A 13,062-nucleotide genomic window follows, 5' to 3' on the forward strand; every position below is an offset into this window, starting at 1 on the left:
TATCTTGTTTGTTTTGTAGCAGCTGCTGTGGCCACACACTTATACCTACGGTCAATAAGGCCTTCACTCCACACTGTATCTCCCTGCTTGAGCACACAGGGCTAAACAGTGTCAACGCTCTTTTATGGTACATTTATCTTGTGGCGAGTGCATAGGAGACAGTAACAGGTCAAATGGTGCAGGGATGAAACCGCACATTGTGATTTGAGTGGTGGTTGGAAGCTTTTAGGTCCACACCATTAGCTGCTTGTATGGCCAGAGGGGTTGCACTTAAATGAGCTGTGTCTTTATCTTGAGTCTACTCCACAAACAGAGGCACAGTCTCTCAGCATGTTGTTCTGTCATCAATACTATGGTTCATCTCTGCATACGCGTCTTAATTAAAACACAGTGAAATTTAAAAATCTGTTATAATAAAGGTCGACTACACAAACGCAAATATTGAGATTGTTATTTGTCTCATTACCTCATTTAGTTAAACACCCGAATCTTAAAGTTAGTTTTTATCATCCTTTAATTCTGTTCTCAACCAAATCTTCACAAAACAAAGCAGTTGTAAAATGCACTTTATTTTCCATATATTGGTTATATATTGGCTTTGAGTGGGTGTGTGTGTTTGTGTAGGTGATTGTTGTCTGTGTGTCGTGAGGATTGGGAGTGCTGTTTGGGAAGTGCTTTATAAAGTTTACTTTTCAATCAAAACTCATGCGTGGCTCACTAAGCCACTGTTGCTACATTTAACAATCTTACACAGACTTTATCTTAACATCTTTTATCTTTTCAACATGCACAACAGAATTTTTGATGATGCAGTGTCATATTTAATCCCGGTTTGCTTAATAAATAGGACGATTGTGGCTATAATCACAAGGGTCATCAGACTTCTCCTGTACCAGAGCAAGCACTAAAGCTTCAGCTTCACTCCGAGACACAAGGACAGCTCGTTTTTCTGAATCTTTCCATCTTTGTTGACATCACAGTGACGCAGCAGGACGACCCGCAGCTTGTCCAGCTCAGGACCAGTCAAATTAGGCTGAAAAAGGATAATGGAAATATTTAGCTTGAGAACACAGACACATGTCCTATTCACAAACATGCACTCAAATTCATTGGTCTCAGTAGGGGTTGTATATATTTTGCCTTCAAGATGACTTTCTGAGAGGTTGGAAGGATATCTATTATTTATTCTAATTTATATCAGCAAAAATAAACACATCAACATGAACTAAAGAAAGCCACTCCCACTGAATGTAACCCACAACCCCCTTGCTATGTTAACTCCTCTGCCACCATAAATACTCATCTATTCTCTAGTCTAGTGGACACATGTAGTATTGTGTTTGAAATGCTTCTTACCCTGACTAGTCCCATCATGTCTTTGACAAAGCCATCCACCTCCGGACCTTCCAGCGCTCCTGTTTTACTCTGCATAAACAAATAAAGATAATAATAATACACTGCCTGACCCAAAAAAGAAAATAGGTCACACTCTCTAATATTTCGTTGGACTTTAGCTTTGAGTACAGCTGTGGAATTGTTTCGATAAGCTTCTGCCATGTAAACAGATTTATATCCACCGAGCGTTACAGCAAATCTTTCACTATGATCTTGTATTGATGATGGGAGAGTGTGACCGCTGTGCAAAGGCTCCTCCAGCACATCCCAAAGATTCTCAATGGGGTAAAGATCTGAACTCTCATGTGTGAAAAGGATGTCTCACGCTCCCCGAACCACTCTTTCATAATGTGAGCCCGATGAGTCTGAGCATTGGCATCATGCAGTGTAATAACAAATAGTTCGAAAACAGTGACTCAGGGAGCAAATTGGGGTACAAGAATGAGTGTGTGGGGAATGCTTATGACACAGTTAACTTCCAGCCCTCGAGAGTGAACTGACATCATAATGAGCTCTTAACGTGATTCGATTTAATAAGGGAGGTAACACAGCTAATACGCCTAAATGGATGTAATGAGTGCGTTTATGTTCATCGCGTCGGGAACAAATACCAAGTCGAAAACAACAGATTGATGATCGGTTCTTACAACATCATAATGCTCAAAGATCTTCTCAAAGTCTCTCCTCCTCTCGTCTTTACTGGAAGCCTGCAAGAACATGTCACAGATTTATATACATTAAGGTGACGGTTTCATTTTGAAAGTTTATAAAAAATGTACAAGAACAAACTTACATCCAATCTGAATTGCAGCAGGAAATTTTCCTCTAAAGCCAAGATCCTGAGTAAAAGTGAAATGGCAAACACAGTATAAAGGCACCAGCATCATCTGTGGCATATCACAAACGCTCATGAATATTTACCTCGCTAAATCATTTAAATCCAAACGTCCATCCTTATTCTTGTCAAAAATGTTCATCTGAAAAAGAAAAAAGTTAGAAATACAAAGTTCTGTGTTCTGTAGGGTTTATGATTTTATTTCTATTATTCATATAAGTTGGTTATACACAATTTCATATGACACATTAGACACAATTTTTGCTAAAACATAGTTAATACAATTATATTTAAGATTTTGCTTTAGTTTGGCCATTTTTATGATTTTATGACTTACACGCTCTTCCTCCTCACCTACAAATCCCTCCATAACCTGGCCCCGCCCTACCTCACCAAGCTCCTACAACACCAACCCACCCACCACCTCCCCTCAGCCGGCAACTGCCCAGTAGAAACCTTTAAACTGTTGCCGCGCCCACCATGTTAAGTCAATGGAAATGAGTCAAACTGCTATGGAGCTTTACCTTTATCTATATGTCACTTCCTGTCAGGAGCTTAAACATTAATTAATAACAGTGTGTAAAGCGGCATCTTTACCATTGCATCTGTGTACTCATCCATTTTATCGGATGGCACTTTCTTGTGATGCTGCTGGAACAGGTCTTTCAGGAACGCCTAGACGAAAGTAAATATATAAATAATGTGTAATATTATACAACAACAGGTGCATGTTTGTGTTAAAGCTCATACTTGAAGCTCTTGAGCAGAGATGTATCCACTGCAGTCAACATCGTACTTCCTCCAAATCTAAAATGCACATATAGTTCGATGGGAAACCTTATCCGAGGCATGTTTCAATTGAATGCAACAACAAGTGGATTTAAGGAGCCTACGCAGCTCAGGGCTTAGCAGTAACACAACAATAGACGCTTCCTTGTTTTCAATGAACAGTTGCATTGCAAGAAGGCAGATATGGTCGTCTCAAATGGAAATAACTCTCTGAATCATAGGCTTGAATCTTCAAATACTACTGTGCTTATTCAACTGAATATACTTGTACTGAATACATTGACATTTTTATGACCTTCATGAAGTCAACACTGTTGTCCAGAGTCGCCTCTCTTCTGAAAATTAACAGGAAGTTCTCATCTTCAGGCAGAATCATGTTGGCCAGCTACAAAGAAGAACAGCAGGAGAAGTAATTGTAAATACTAATGGCAGCATACTTTCTTGTGAGTGTCTCTTTAAACAGCCAGCCTCCATTAGTAAATTAAACTGGGCCGTTCCACAAAGACCATACTGCAGATACTGCAGCCACTTACTACAGTTCACATTGTACAGACATGAGTTAGAGCGACGCAGTGCACCACAAGAGATGCCAACTTTAGGACAGAGGACATTTAGGAAGAGAAGAACATGTTATTTCCAGGATTGATAAACGTTAACGTGGTGTGTGTGTGTGTTCTTGTACTTCCAACATTGTGAGGACCAGTTTGAGTTTTTAACCAACAGAGTGAGGACAACGGTCAAGTTAAGGTAAAGTGAGGACATTTTGGGTGGTCCTCACTTATTTGAAGGACTGTTTGACGGTCAAGATGTGGTTATAGCGTTAGGGTTAGAATTGGGTTTAGATTAGGGTTAGGATTAAGGTTAGGGTAAGGGTTAGGGGCCTTAAACTTAGGGTTCGGGTCTGTTTAATACATTATGTCTATGCGTGTCCTCACTAAGATAGAAGAACAAGATTTTGTGTGTGTGTGTGTGTGTGTGTGTGTGTATTGTACTGTATAGATCTTGCAAGCTGTATATTCATGTCCACTTTGAGATAAGATGCTGAGTGTGACATGACACAGGCTCTTGTGGTTTGTTGAGCTGTTTGTTTCCTGCCATCTCAAAATGTGCGTGCTGTTGCATCACCCATCTTGTACCACAGTTCGAGAAATACTGCATCACAGTATATACAGCTTATAGCACAGCGAATGCTCAGAAACTAATTGTATTTGCTCCAGTGGAGTCTAAAGTACATGCTTTAAGGGCCTGGCGGTTTGTGCTCTTTCAGACGATTACTGATGAATACAGATGAATAAAATATGAGCAGGATAAAGATGAAACACAGAGTAGGCTATAAACTGTTAAGTGCTATTTGAACAGATCTAAACAGGAGCAATATTGAGGTTTAGAAGTTTGACAGTAAAAGCTTTTATTTAATCAGTTAAACAAACAGGAAGCATTGCGTATAATTTAATGTCTGCAGATGTGGAGATATATCTGTAACTATTATCTTATAGTTTGCATGTATTATTCTATTACTATCCTGTTTCTATTTCGCCATTTCACATGTGTTTTAAAGAGTTTTATTGCACACCTGCTGCTGTGACCAAGTAATGTCCCATGTGTATCATGAAGTCTAAAATGTTGGAGTAAGACCAGATGTTGTTACCTCTTGAATTTGCAGCCGGCCGTCAGCAGTGACATCATAAGCTGACATGAACCGCTGCTTCAGTTGCTGCACTTGCTCCTCGGTCACTTTCTCCTGCGCACAACAAGAGGGGATTGATTTTCTGCCACTGTGAGACTTTTACAAACCCACTGAGGGCAAAAAAAAAAAAAAAAAAAAGCACTTGTACACATTGTACAGTTTATGATACCAATTGGCCTTTCATGCATAATGTCAGATAACAATAATGATGAGGTTAATGAAGCAGCATAAATAAGACAGCAAACAGAACATGCCAGATATTAGCAAGAAGGGAGTTTTTCATGAGGAAACAATTAAACAGAGCAAGAGTCAGTTCAGCTGGCATGGCGTGTTAATTGAACTGAGTCAGTGTGTAAATCCAAAATAGGTCTCCATGGATACACAGCATGATTTGCCAAGGTCTATTCTTTTCATCACACGCTAACTTTAGTGTCGCTCTCGTCAAGTGGGCACAACCCACACAGAGCACATTATAGGGCTATTTTGCTAGACTTTCTGAGGAAGTGTTGTCAACAGTAATCTGGCACGAAGTCTAACTTAAAATCTTATCATGGTAGATTATCCTTCCTGTGCATGTTTTATCTCAAACTGAGTTGACCAAGAAAGATCTACAGACCGCTTTGTAGTTAAAAATATACTACGATGACTGAGAATGACGAATTTCAACTGCACTGTAGCTATAGAAACTGATCAGGGACTAATATAACTGCACGCGATGCACTGGATGCTGCAGACTGGAAGGTGCCACAGCAGTTCATTACACAAACGTTTATTTTCTGCACATTACTTACACCTTATCTTATATGCACATATTAAGGGGGTATTGGAAACAGAATAGGTCATAATTACTGAGCTGTAATAAAACGTGCATTTTAATATGTTTGCAAAATTATAAGTGACATTTCCAATCTAGCACTGATGATTTTCAAGTTGTTGTTGTTGTTTTTTGCATCAATCTACATGTTAGCAAGTCTATTAAAAACAAAAATGTGTCAGTATAGTTTGAAATGATCAATTGTCGGCAAAATCTGAAAGAAAAGTCAGTTCTCAAAGATCAATACAAGGAAAACAGTCATGCATAAACACAATTCCTCAAAAATAAAGCTGGCAAAGTGATCAGAAGAGCACTGTGCTCGCTCATTGCTCCATTAGAAAACCAGCGAGCAGAGACACTTTACTAATAGCATTGCTCCAGGTGTAATTGGCCACGCGCGCTCAAACACAGGGGTCAGTGAAGATGCATCCTCACCATTAGCGAACACGTCTGTATGTTTACAACGTGTTTGGTCAATGTGTAACCATGTTAAGAGCTTTTGTCTCCCAGTTCTCGGACAGGCTCCGAGCTCATCAATTACACAGGCTAACATCATCACGGTCTCCACCCAAAAGCAGCAGAGATACAGCAGAGAGGCCGCACTGCCTCCATACACACAAAGATGTCCCACAAAACATTATTTCTATTCAGTCAAAACGTTAAACAATTTTTTTTTTAAAGGAAATAAACGTGTTGCAGGATTAAAGTTAGAAAAGGAATAATGAATTTACCTGTGGACCCAGTTTCTTCATCATGTGACTGAAAAAGTCATCAAGTTCTTTGCCTTCAATGTAGCCATTATCTAAAAAACACAAAACATGACACAGCAGCACATTTCACAACAAAAAGCTTTAAACTTCAAACTTATATATGCACAAACTATTTCTAATATTATGACAGATATCCTCACCATCAGCGTCAAAGTGTTGCCAGATTTCCAGAAAACCAGCAGCATCCAGGCTATCAAACCCAGTGTCCATTTTTGCTCAGGGAAAGAAGTATTTGAACTGATGTAGAGTGACAGTCTGAGTCTGCGATGAGCCTGTTCTTCTGAGTGACTTTGTGCAAACCACGCCTCCGATGAGAGAAAAAAAAAAAAACAGGCAAATGTCACACCGACCCGTATCGACCAGACGATTTGCCCTCTAGTGGTTACAGTGCGTCATTGAAGATGGATGAATGAATGCAGGAGCAAGTTCAAAGCTTGTAAAAGCAATTTAATTAATAAGATTTGAAGAATGTGAACAGCAGAGTGACTTAGTGGCACGTTAGTCTAAGACAAAGTAAAACTCATCAAGACTCATCATGAGCAACACATATTTTTTTCCGCTAAAAGGGAAAAAAAACTTACATGATTTACTTCAATCAAAACAGAAATACATTTATTAAATTTTCCAACAAAACAAATAATATTAAATTTTTATACACGATGTACACATCATGGAGAAAACAATGATGGACCTACTGTCTCCTTTTATAAATGTTTAAATAACATAACAAATCCATGAAGGTTGGTACTTAATACCAATCAGACAAATAGGTACATGGGGATATGTGTGTGGCATGTCCACATAGCAGACACGTCCACACACAGACTTACAGGAGAAGCACAAAGAGCATATACAAACAGTACAACTCACAGTCATGCAGTCACACACAGGAGGATGCAATGCTACTGAGCTCTTCACTTGCTCCACCTTAAACACTGACCAACGGCAAAGAAGGTGCTCTTTTCTGAATAAAGCCAAAAAGAATAACATAATAACTTAAAGTCTGGAATGCAGAAAACCAGATTCAATGTACACACGAGGAACTGCTGACTTAATCTTAACATGGGGACATGATGTTATGAATTTGCTTGAAGATACTGATATTTGAGTGGAGGATATTAATAACATCACAGAATAAAGTAGATGGATTATCTGCACAAACTGTAGTTAAACCAAACCGTGAACTTAACGAAGAAAGCACTGGCTGACATCATTGCTAAATGTGCAGCACCAAGACTTTTGCTCCTAAAGAACAGTTCTTTTTGCTATAATCGCTACTACTGATACCGATGCCGAGAGCAGATTGCGGCAGCGTGTAGAAGTTATCACCATTACAAGAGGAAAATACATTAGTCAGTGTAATCTGTGTTGACACTTAGCTCAAGAAAATAGAGAAAAGATAACATTTTCTTTTTTATGAAAAAAACATCCCTGAAGTCTTGTGGAGGAGGAGTTAAAGAATAGTTCAAAGCTGGAGTTCCCTCAGTGTTCTGCTTCTAAACAAAAATCAAACCCAATAAATTCTTACTGCAAGCTACAATACCGCTAGCTACTGTCTGCTTTCACTTAAAAACGAGCAAAACCTGTTTTTTTTCCGTAGTGGCACATTGCTGTTGCAATCTACTTCAAGACTAAGGTTGAATCTTGCTAGAGATCTTGATAAAAGCGTCACTGTTCTTGCAGTAATACAGATGCTCACAGTGATAGTGTTAGTAACAGTGCTAAGCCTTGATTGGTTTGATATTACTTTACAGTACATTGTACAAAGCAGACACGTCATAAGATTCCTCCAGCTCCTTGACAGGGAACAGTCAGTCTTGTAGGTTTGTTTCAGATATTCAGCTACATACAAAAGAAATAATAACCTTTTACTGCACTTTGTGGATAGTGGGCTGAGATGCTCAGCAAAAGCCTGTGTTTTCCTGTAAAAACTATGAATTGCATATTGGTAGTTTACTAAATAACCAGAAAATCCAGAAAAAAATTAAGAAATTACAATTCCTACACCCTAAAACAGTGTCACACAAGTTGATATATTATTGATTTTACTGTGACAAATTGTTGTAGGGTTTGAGTGCGTTAGTAGGTTTGAGATACAGTACTGTGACATCAATGAGGTGGGTCCCTGGGAAGAAAGCCATTGGAATTGATATTTTGATTAGTAAGAATGCGTTGTGATAGTCAGTGAAACTTTATGCCTTGCTGGTTCATAAACCTCTCCCAAAAATGTATCTCTCGTGATGAATATTTCTTCCAATAAATTTCTGCCCCAAGACTAAGATTTGTCCACAGTATTGCAAGGGAAGCTCTGAGGGTAGTTTGTACCGTTTGGTTCACTAGGTAATGGTCAATCATCATCAAATGCAATCCTCCGCCTATACTCAAACATGACCTTATTTGTATGGCCTGAAACATGTGACCCCAGTAAAGGTGAAAAGACAATTTAATTAGTGACGTCTGCTGGAAGAACATCCGAGGCTCAACAGGAAAAGTCCGACAGTTAAGTCAAAATAATTTCATTGTCCGCCTTGTCTCCAGAGTCCGCTTTCTTTGCCCCTTTGTCCTTGGCATTGGCAGAGAGCTCCTTGGTCTTGAGAGGGTGATCCTCGGAGTTCGTCTGGCAGGGGCGTTGAACAGTCTCTGCTGCTGTTTATACAAGAGAGGAGAAACAAAACAAGTTGAAGTTCATTCACTCATGCTTTTGTCATAATGTTGGTCAAAGTAATATTTTCTCTGACTAAAACAAAAATAGAAATAGAAATGAACGCAATTCATGATGACTAAAACTCAATAACTATATCCCATGAAAAGGAAGAAGTTTGGGCCTTGAACATTTGCTGAAAGGTCCATTAAGTCAAGCGATCCTAACAACACTATTTGATGTGACTCTTATGCATTGGCTGTATGTATAAACGATTTAGTTCACTAAATTTGCAGAAAATTTAAAGCAGTACTAAGTAACTTTGACTGTAATAAATCCTTTTCGTTGTCCCTCTGGGAGTAATACAAGTGTGAATGGGATGATTGGGGGGTCTTTCATCTCCCCCTGGTGTCTCTGGCCAGAAAACCACAATTGCAACTTGCAATACACACTAATGGAATCACGAAGAAGAAGCTAACAGGATAACGGGCAAAGCTAACTGCGGGCTAGCGCCACTTAAACAGTATTTTCAGCCAAGTTTGAGTGAAAAAAAAAAAGATCTCCATTGTGTAATTGGATGCACAACATCCCTCTTTCCCATTGTCTTTTCTGTCAGCGTAGTATTGACTCTAACGGAAAATTAATGAGTAAAAAAAACGCAACATGCGACGACACCTGTAGTGGCGCTTAAGGCCTCTAGGGGCAATAGATCCACTTTTTATCTGCATTTTAGATGGATGGCAGAAAACTTTCTCCAGCTTAACAAGGACAAAACTTAAATGTTTGTCATCGGCCCCGAGGCCCAGGGAGAGAGACTTTTACCCAAAAAACAGTCACTGTCTATTAATCCTTCCTCACAGGTGAAGAACCTGAGTGTGATTTTTGACTCTGAGCTGGCGTTTGTGATATTCTTAATGTGTGGAACAAAGATAGGTTTTTACCATCTAAAGAACATAGCCAGAGTCCACCCCATTCTCTCTCTCGGGCCAACAGGGAGACGCTAATGCATGCTTTTATCACCAGTCATATCGACTACTGTAATGCCCTGCTTTCTGGTCTTCCCAAAAAGAGGATCTCAGGTTTACAACTTTTACAAAATTCAGCAGCTCGTGTCCTGACGAAGACCAGGAGACGGGACCACATTACACCGGTTTTAGAATCGCTGCATTGGCTCCCCGTGTGTTTCAGGATCGATTTTAAAGTTCTTTTAATGTTTTTTAAATGTCTTAATGGTCTTGGTCCTTCTTATCTTTCAGAACTGCTTTTACCTTATACCTTTAGTTATTCCTAAAGTCCACAAAAAGACTCATGGTGAGGCGTCTTTCCAACATTACGGCCCTCGCCTCTGGAACGACCTGCCGGAGAAGCTCAGGGCTGCAGAGAACGTTCATGTTTTTAAGAGCAGGCTCACGACCCACCTTTTAGCTTAGCTTTTAACTGACTAATCTATTTATTTAATCCTAATATATAAAATATATGTATGGGAGGTTGTGCCAGGCGCATAGTTTTAAATGTTGTAATCTGTAAAGCACTTTGTGATGATTTCGGAATGAAAAGCGCTTTATAAATAAAGTTTGATTGATTGATTGATTGATTGAGTTACTTAGCACTATTGTTAACAGCGCTTTAACAATATAAAGCTTGAGAGAAATAAATGATATGAAAAATGTTAGAAAAACAAGAAGCAAAATCCAAATCTTGAACCAACCTTCTTGAGAGCGTCTATTGGTCTGTCCATCTTTGTCCTTTTCAGTAAGTGCTTTTTTCAATGTTGAAGGTCGGTTTGACACTTTAGGAGATGCGCTGCTGGGGGAATCTGGGCTCTCATCTATAACACAACAAAATAAAGCACATCATTCTGTCACTGTCATTGCGAGCAAGAAAAAAATACTTAAACTTAATCAGACAATTAGATACAGCATAACAGACAACAGTTATACAAGACAGCTAAGTAATATCATTTCAGCTCTAGATAACATAGTATTGTAGCTGATTTTGAGTCTTGAAGAGTGCGCTTCTTTATTTTTTTGCAGAATTTATACCTATGCTCTTGCTGGTGCTTGGGGTCCGTGGTTTCTGTGGGATGGTTGGTCGTGCAGCCAGAGCAGGCTTTGCCCCCACTGGGACCTGCGGTTTGGGGCTAACTGGTCCACCAGGGGGCGTGGAGGAGGAGGTGGCCCGCACACGAGGAGCCGTCTCAGGCTTGTTTTCGACATGAGAAAGGGTCTTCTCTGAGGATACAGTGGAGAAGTCAGGTTTGCTCAGGGAACCGCTCGGGGATCTGTTTTCAGGAGTTGGGGGCTGTGGTTTAGCTGTGAACGGGAGATTATGTTGTTAATTTCAAAACTCAATCTAAACCAAACACATGGCTTATGGTTGAAGTTAAAATATTCTACCTGCTGTATTGCTTTCAGGTCTGTCAGGGCTGGAAGACTGTGGGAGGGAACAAACAAAGGTTGGACCTCTTTATGAAAACAATGTATACAATATTATGCTATGTCATAACATTATCAGGTATAACATTTCTACAATGAGACCACATGACCAGTTATTCATTCAAAATCTTAAACTGTAATCTCAAATGCACCCAGAAGAGGGTGCATTCCCACAACAGGAATCAGTATTTGTCAATGCTAACCATGTACCAATAACCAATAATACAAATCTATTATGAATCATTATTACAAATCTTAAAGAAATTATACTTTGTAGGCTACTAGGTATATATAAGTCACTATCAATTCAAGCTTTAAATAGAAAGAAATTGTTTTAAAAATAGTAGTGGATTATTTCTTACCTTTTGTACTCTCCTTTCGTGTTTGGCCTTCATCTCAGCCAGGAGGCCACTGCCCATCATCTGCACCCCAGGATGCCTCTTTCCTCCCTGGGGACTGCCCCGCCCGTCTGACCCCTCCCATGGCTCATCCATGGAGTCTGGGGTCCTCAAGTCTTCTGATCGGTCCGAGCTGCTGCTGTAGTCTGCGGCCTGAGAGCGACTGGAGGTGTCCCTGATAAACAAACAGAGGATGTACTTAGATTTCTTTAAAGGATTTTTTCTTGGAACAAACAACCCACAATATAATATTTATAACAATAGACATCTACTCACAAGACCCTGGTTTAAAAATAAAACTTAGACACATTTTTATAAAGGAAAGTTAAACAAATAAAAGTAGCCCTAGAATTACAGCGCAAATAAAATGTTCTCTGTAATAAGTAAAGATGAAACAATTTTTATGTATTACATTAAGTAAAATGTTTTGAAAACGTACCGGGACTTTGGCTCATGTGCTGGGCTCTTTAGCGCCACCTTTGGTGAGGAGGGCTCCTCTGGGATACTGGAGGAAGATGTGGTGGTGGACACAGCAGGAGAGTGATTCCTCTCTGACTTCTCTGACTTCTCCGATTTGTCCAATTTGTCCGATTTGTCCGGTTTATCTTTAGAAGAGCGCTTGATAAGGTTAAGAAAACCTCCTTTCTTCTTCTTCTCTCCGTCGTGAGAATCTTTTGAGGAACGTCTACAGCAGAGCAGTTTGTGAAATTATCAACAGTAACTAAGGGCCCTAAGAGGAATTGAAACACGGACATTATTGCTTACTTGTCCAGTTTGGTGACCTTTTTGGAGAAGAACTCATCTACGCCTTCATCCACCCGTCCCATGAGTCCGTTCTGCTCTCCGTCCTGGGATGCCGTATTGTTTAACGCCTGCAATTCACAATTGTTACCATGTCACATAAACCATTTTAGTCTGATTCAGCACTGTCATAGACTTTCTCCACTGTGAACATACCGGTATTTTGCTGGAGTTTGTTTTTTTGTTCCTGCGGGGCCGGAGTTTGGTGAAGTGATGTAGCTTCTTCTCCTCCTCTGAAGGCAGGTTCACCATTCCCCCTGAAGTCCTCTGCTCCGGTTTACTCAGGACCGGCGCAGTTGTGGACGCAGTCTGAGAAATGGCCGCATCCTCTACATGAACAGGGACATCTTCCAGGGCTTTGTCTAGGTCAAACTCCATCTCTGCAACAGAGAAAATCAAAGAAAGACATACATTTGGCATGATGGTATATTGTTACCTCTATAACATTGTTATTACCAAAATGAAAAATACATCAGTACAGTGAGTGGGTTTGCCTC

General features: G+C 39.8%; 2 protein-coding genes across 2 annotated transcripts in view; both read right to left on the reverse strand.

Annotated features, from left to right (window-relative positions):
* Window positions 1–547: 547 nt before the first annotated feature.
* On the reverse strand, window positions 548–6,585 carry LOC306966955 (secretagogin-like). Its single transcript, XM_079561815.1, has 11 exons — window positions 6,431–6,585; window positions 6,252–6,322; window positions 4,668–4,760; window positions 3,315–3,404; window positions 2,981–3,037; window positions 2,828–2,905; window positions 2,317–2,372; window positions 2,189–2,234; window positions 2,043–2,102; window positions 1,357–1,425; window positions 548–1,033 (listed from the first exon to the last, which is right to left on the reverse strand). The coding sequence occupies exons 1-11, from the start codon at window positions 6,498–6,500 to the stop codon at window positions 905–907; spliced, it is 819 nt and encodes a 272-aa protein (XP_079417941.1). The 5' UTR covers window positions 6,501–6,585; the 3' UTR covers window positions 548–904.
* Window positions 6,586–8,602: 2,017 nt separating this feature from the next.
* The window catches only part of LOC306967352 (F-actin-uncapping protein LRRC16A-like), a 46,222-nt gene continuing 41,762 nt past the window's right edge, over window positions 8,603–13,062 (reverse strand). The window contains exons 32-39 of the mRNA XM_079562341.1: window positions 12,722–12,945; window positions 12,530–12,636; window positions 12,204–12,449; window positions 11,729–11,939; window positions 11,328–11,364; window positions 10,974–11,243; window positions 10,640–10,759; window positions 8,603–8,936 (exon numbers count right to left, since the gene is read on the reverse strand). Coding sequence (XP_079418467.1) covers window positions 8,791–8,936; window positions 10,640–10,759; window positions 10,974–11,243; window positions 11,328–11,364; window positions 11,729–11,939; window positions 12,204–12,449; window positions 12,530–12,636; window positions 12,722–12,945 — 1,361 coding nt within the window. The 3' untranslated portion in view covers window positions 8,603–8,790. The remainder of the gene's footprint in view (window positions 8,937–10,639; window positions 10,760–10,973; window positions 11,244–11,327; window positions 11,365–11,728; window positions 11,940–12,203; window positions 12,450–12,529; window positions 12,637–12,721; window positions 12,946–13,062) is intronic.

This window comes from Gobius niger, assembly GCF_951799975.1.
Source record: "Gobius niger genome assembly, chromosome: 8".
Lineage (NCBI taxonomy): Eukaryota > Metazoa > Chordata > Actinopteri > Gobiiformes > Gobiidae > Gobius > Gobius niger.

What these genes read in the sequence shown, in the direction of transcription:
- LOC306966955 (XM_079561815.1), bottom strand. Translation starts at nt 6,500, where the DNA reads ATGGACACTGGGTTTGATAGCCTGGATGCTGCTGGTTTTCTGGAAATC. An exon ending in TGCTGCAATTCAGATTGGAT is followed by an intron (nt 2,103 to 2,188) that starts GTAAGTTTGTTC and finishes ATGTTCTTGCAG; the next exon opens with GCTTCCAGTAAAGACGAGAG. An exon ending in ACATGATGGGACTAGTCAGG is followed by an intron (nt 1,034 to 1,356) that starts GTAAGAAGCATT and finishes ATCCTTTTTCAG; the next exon opens with CCTAATTTGACTGGTCCTGA.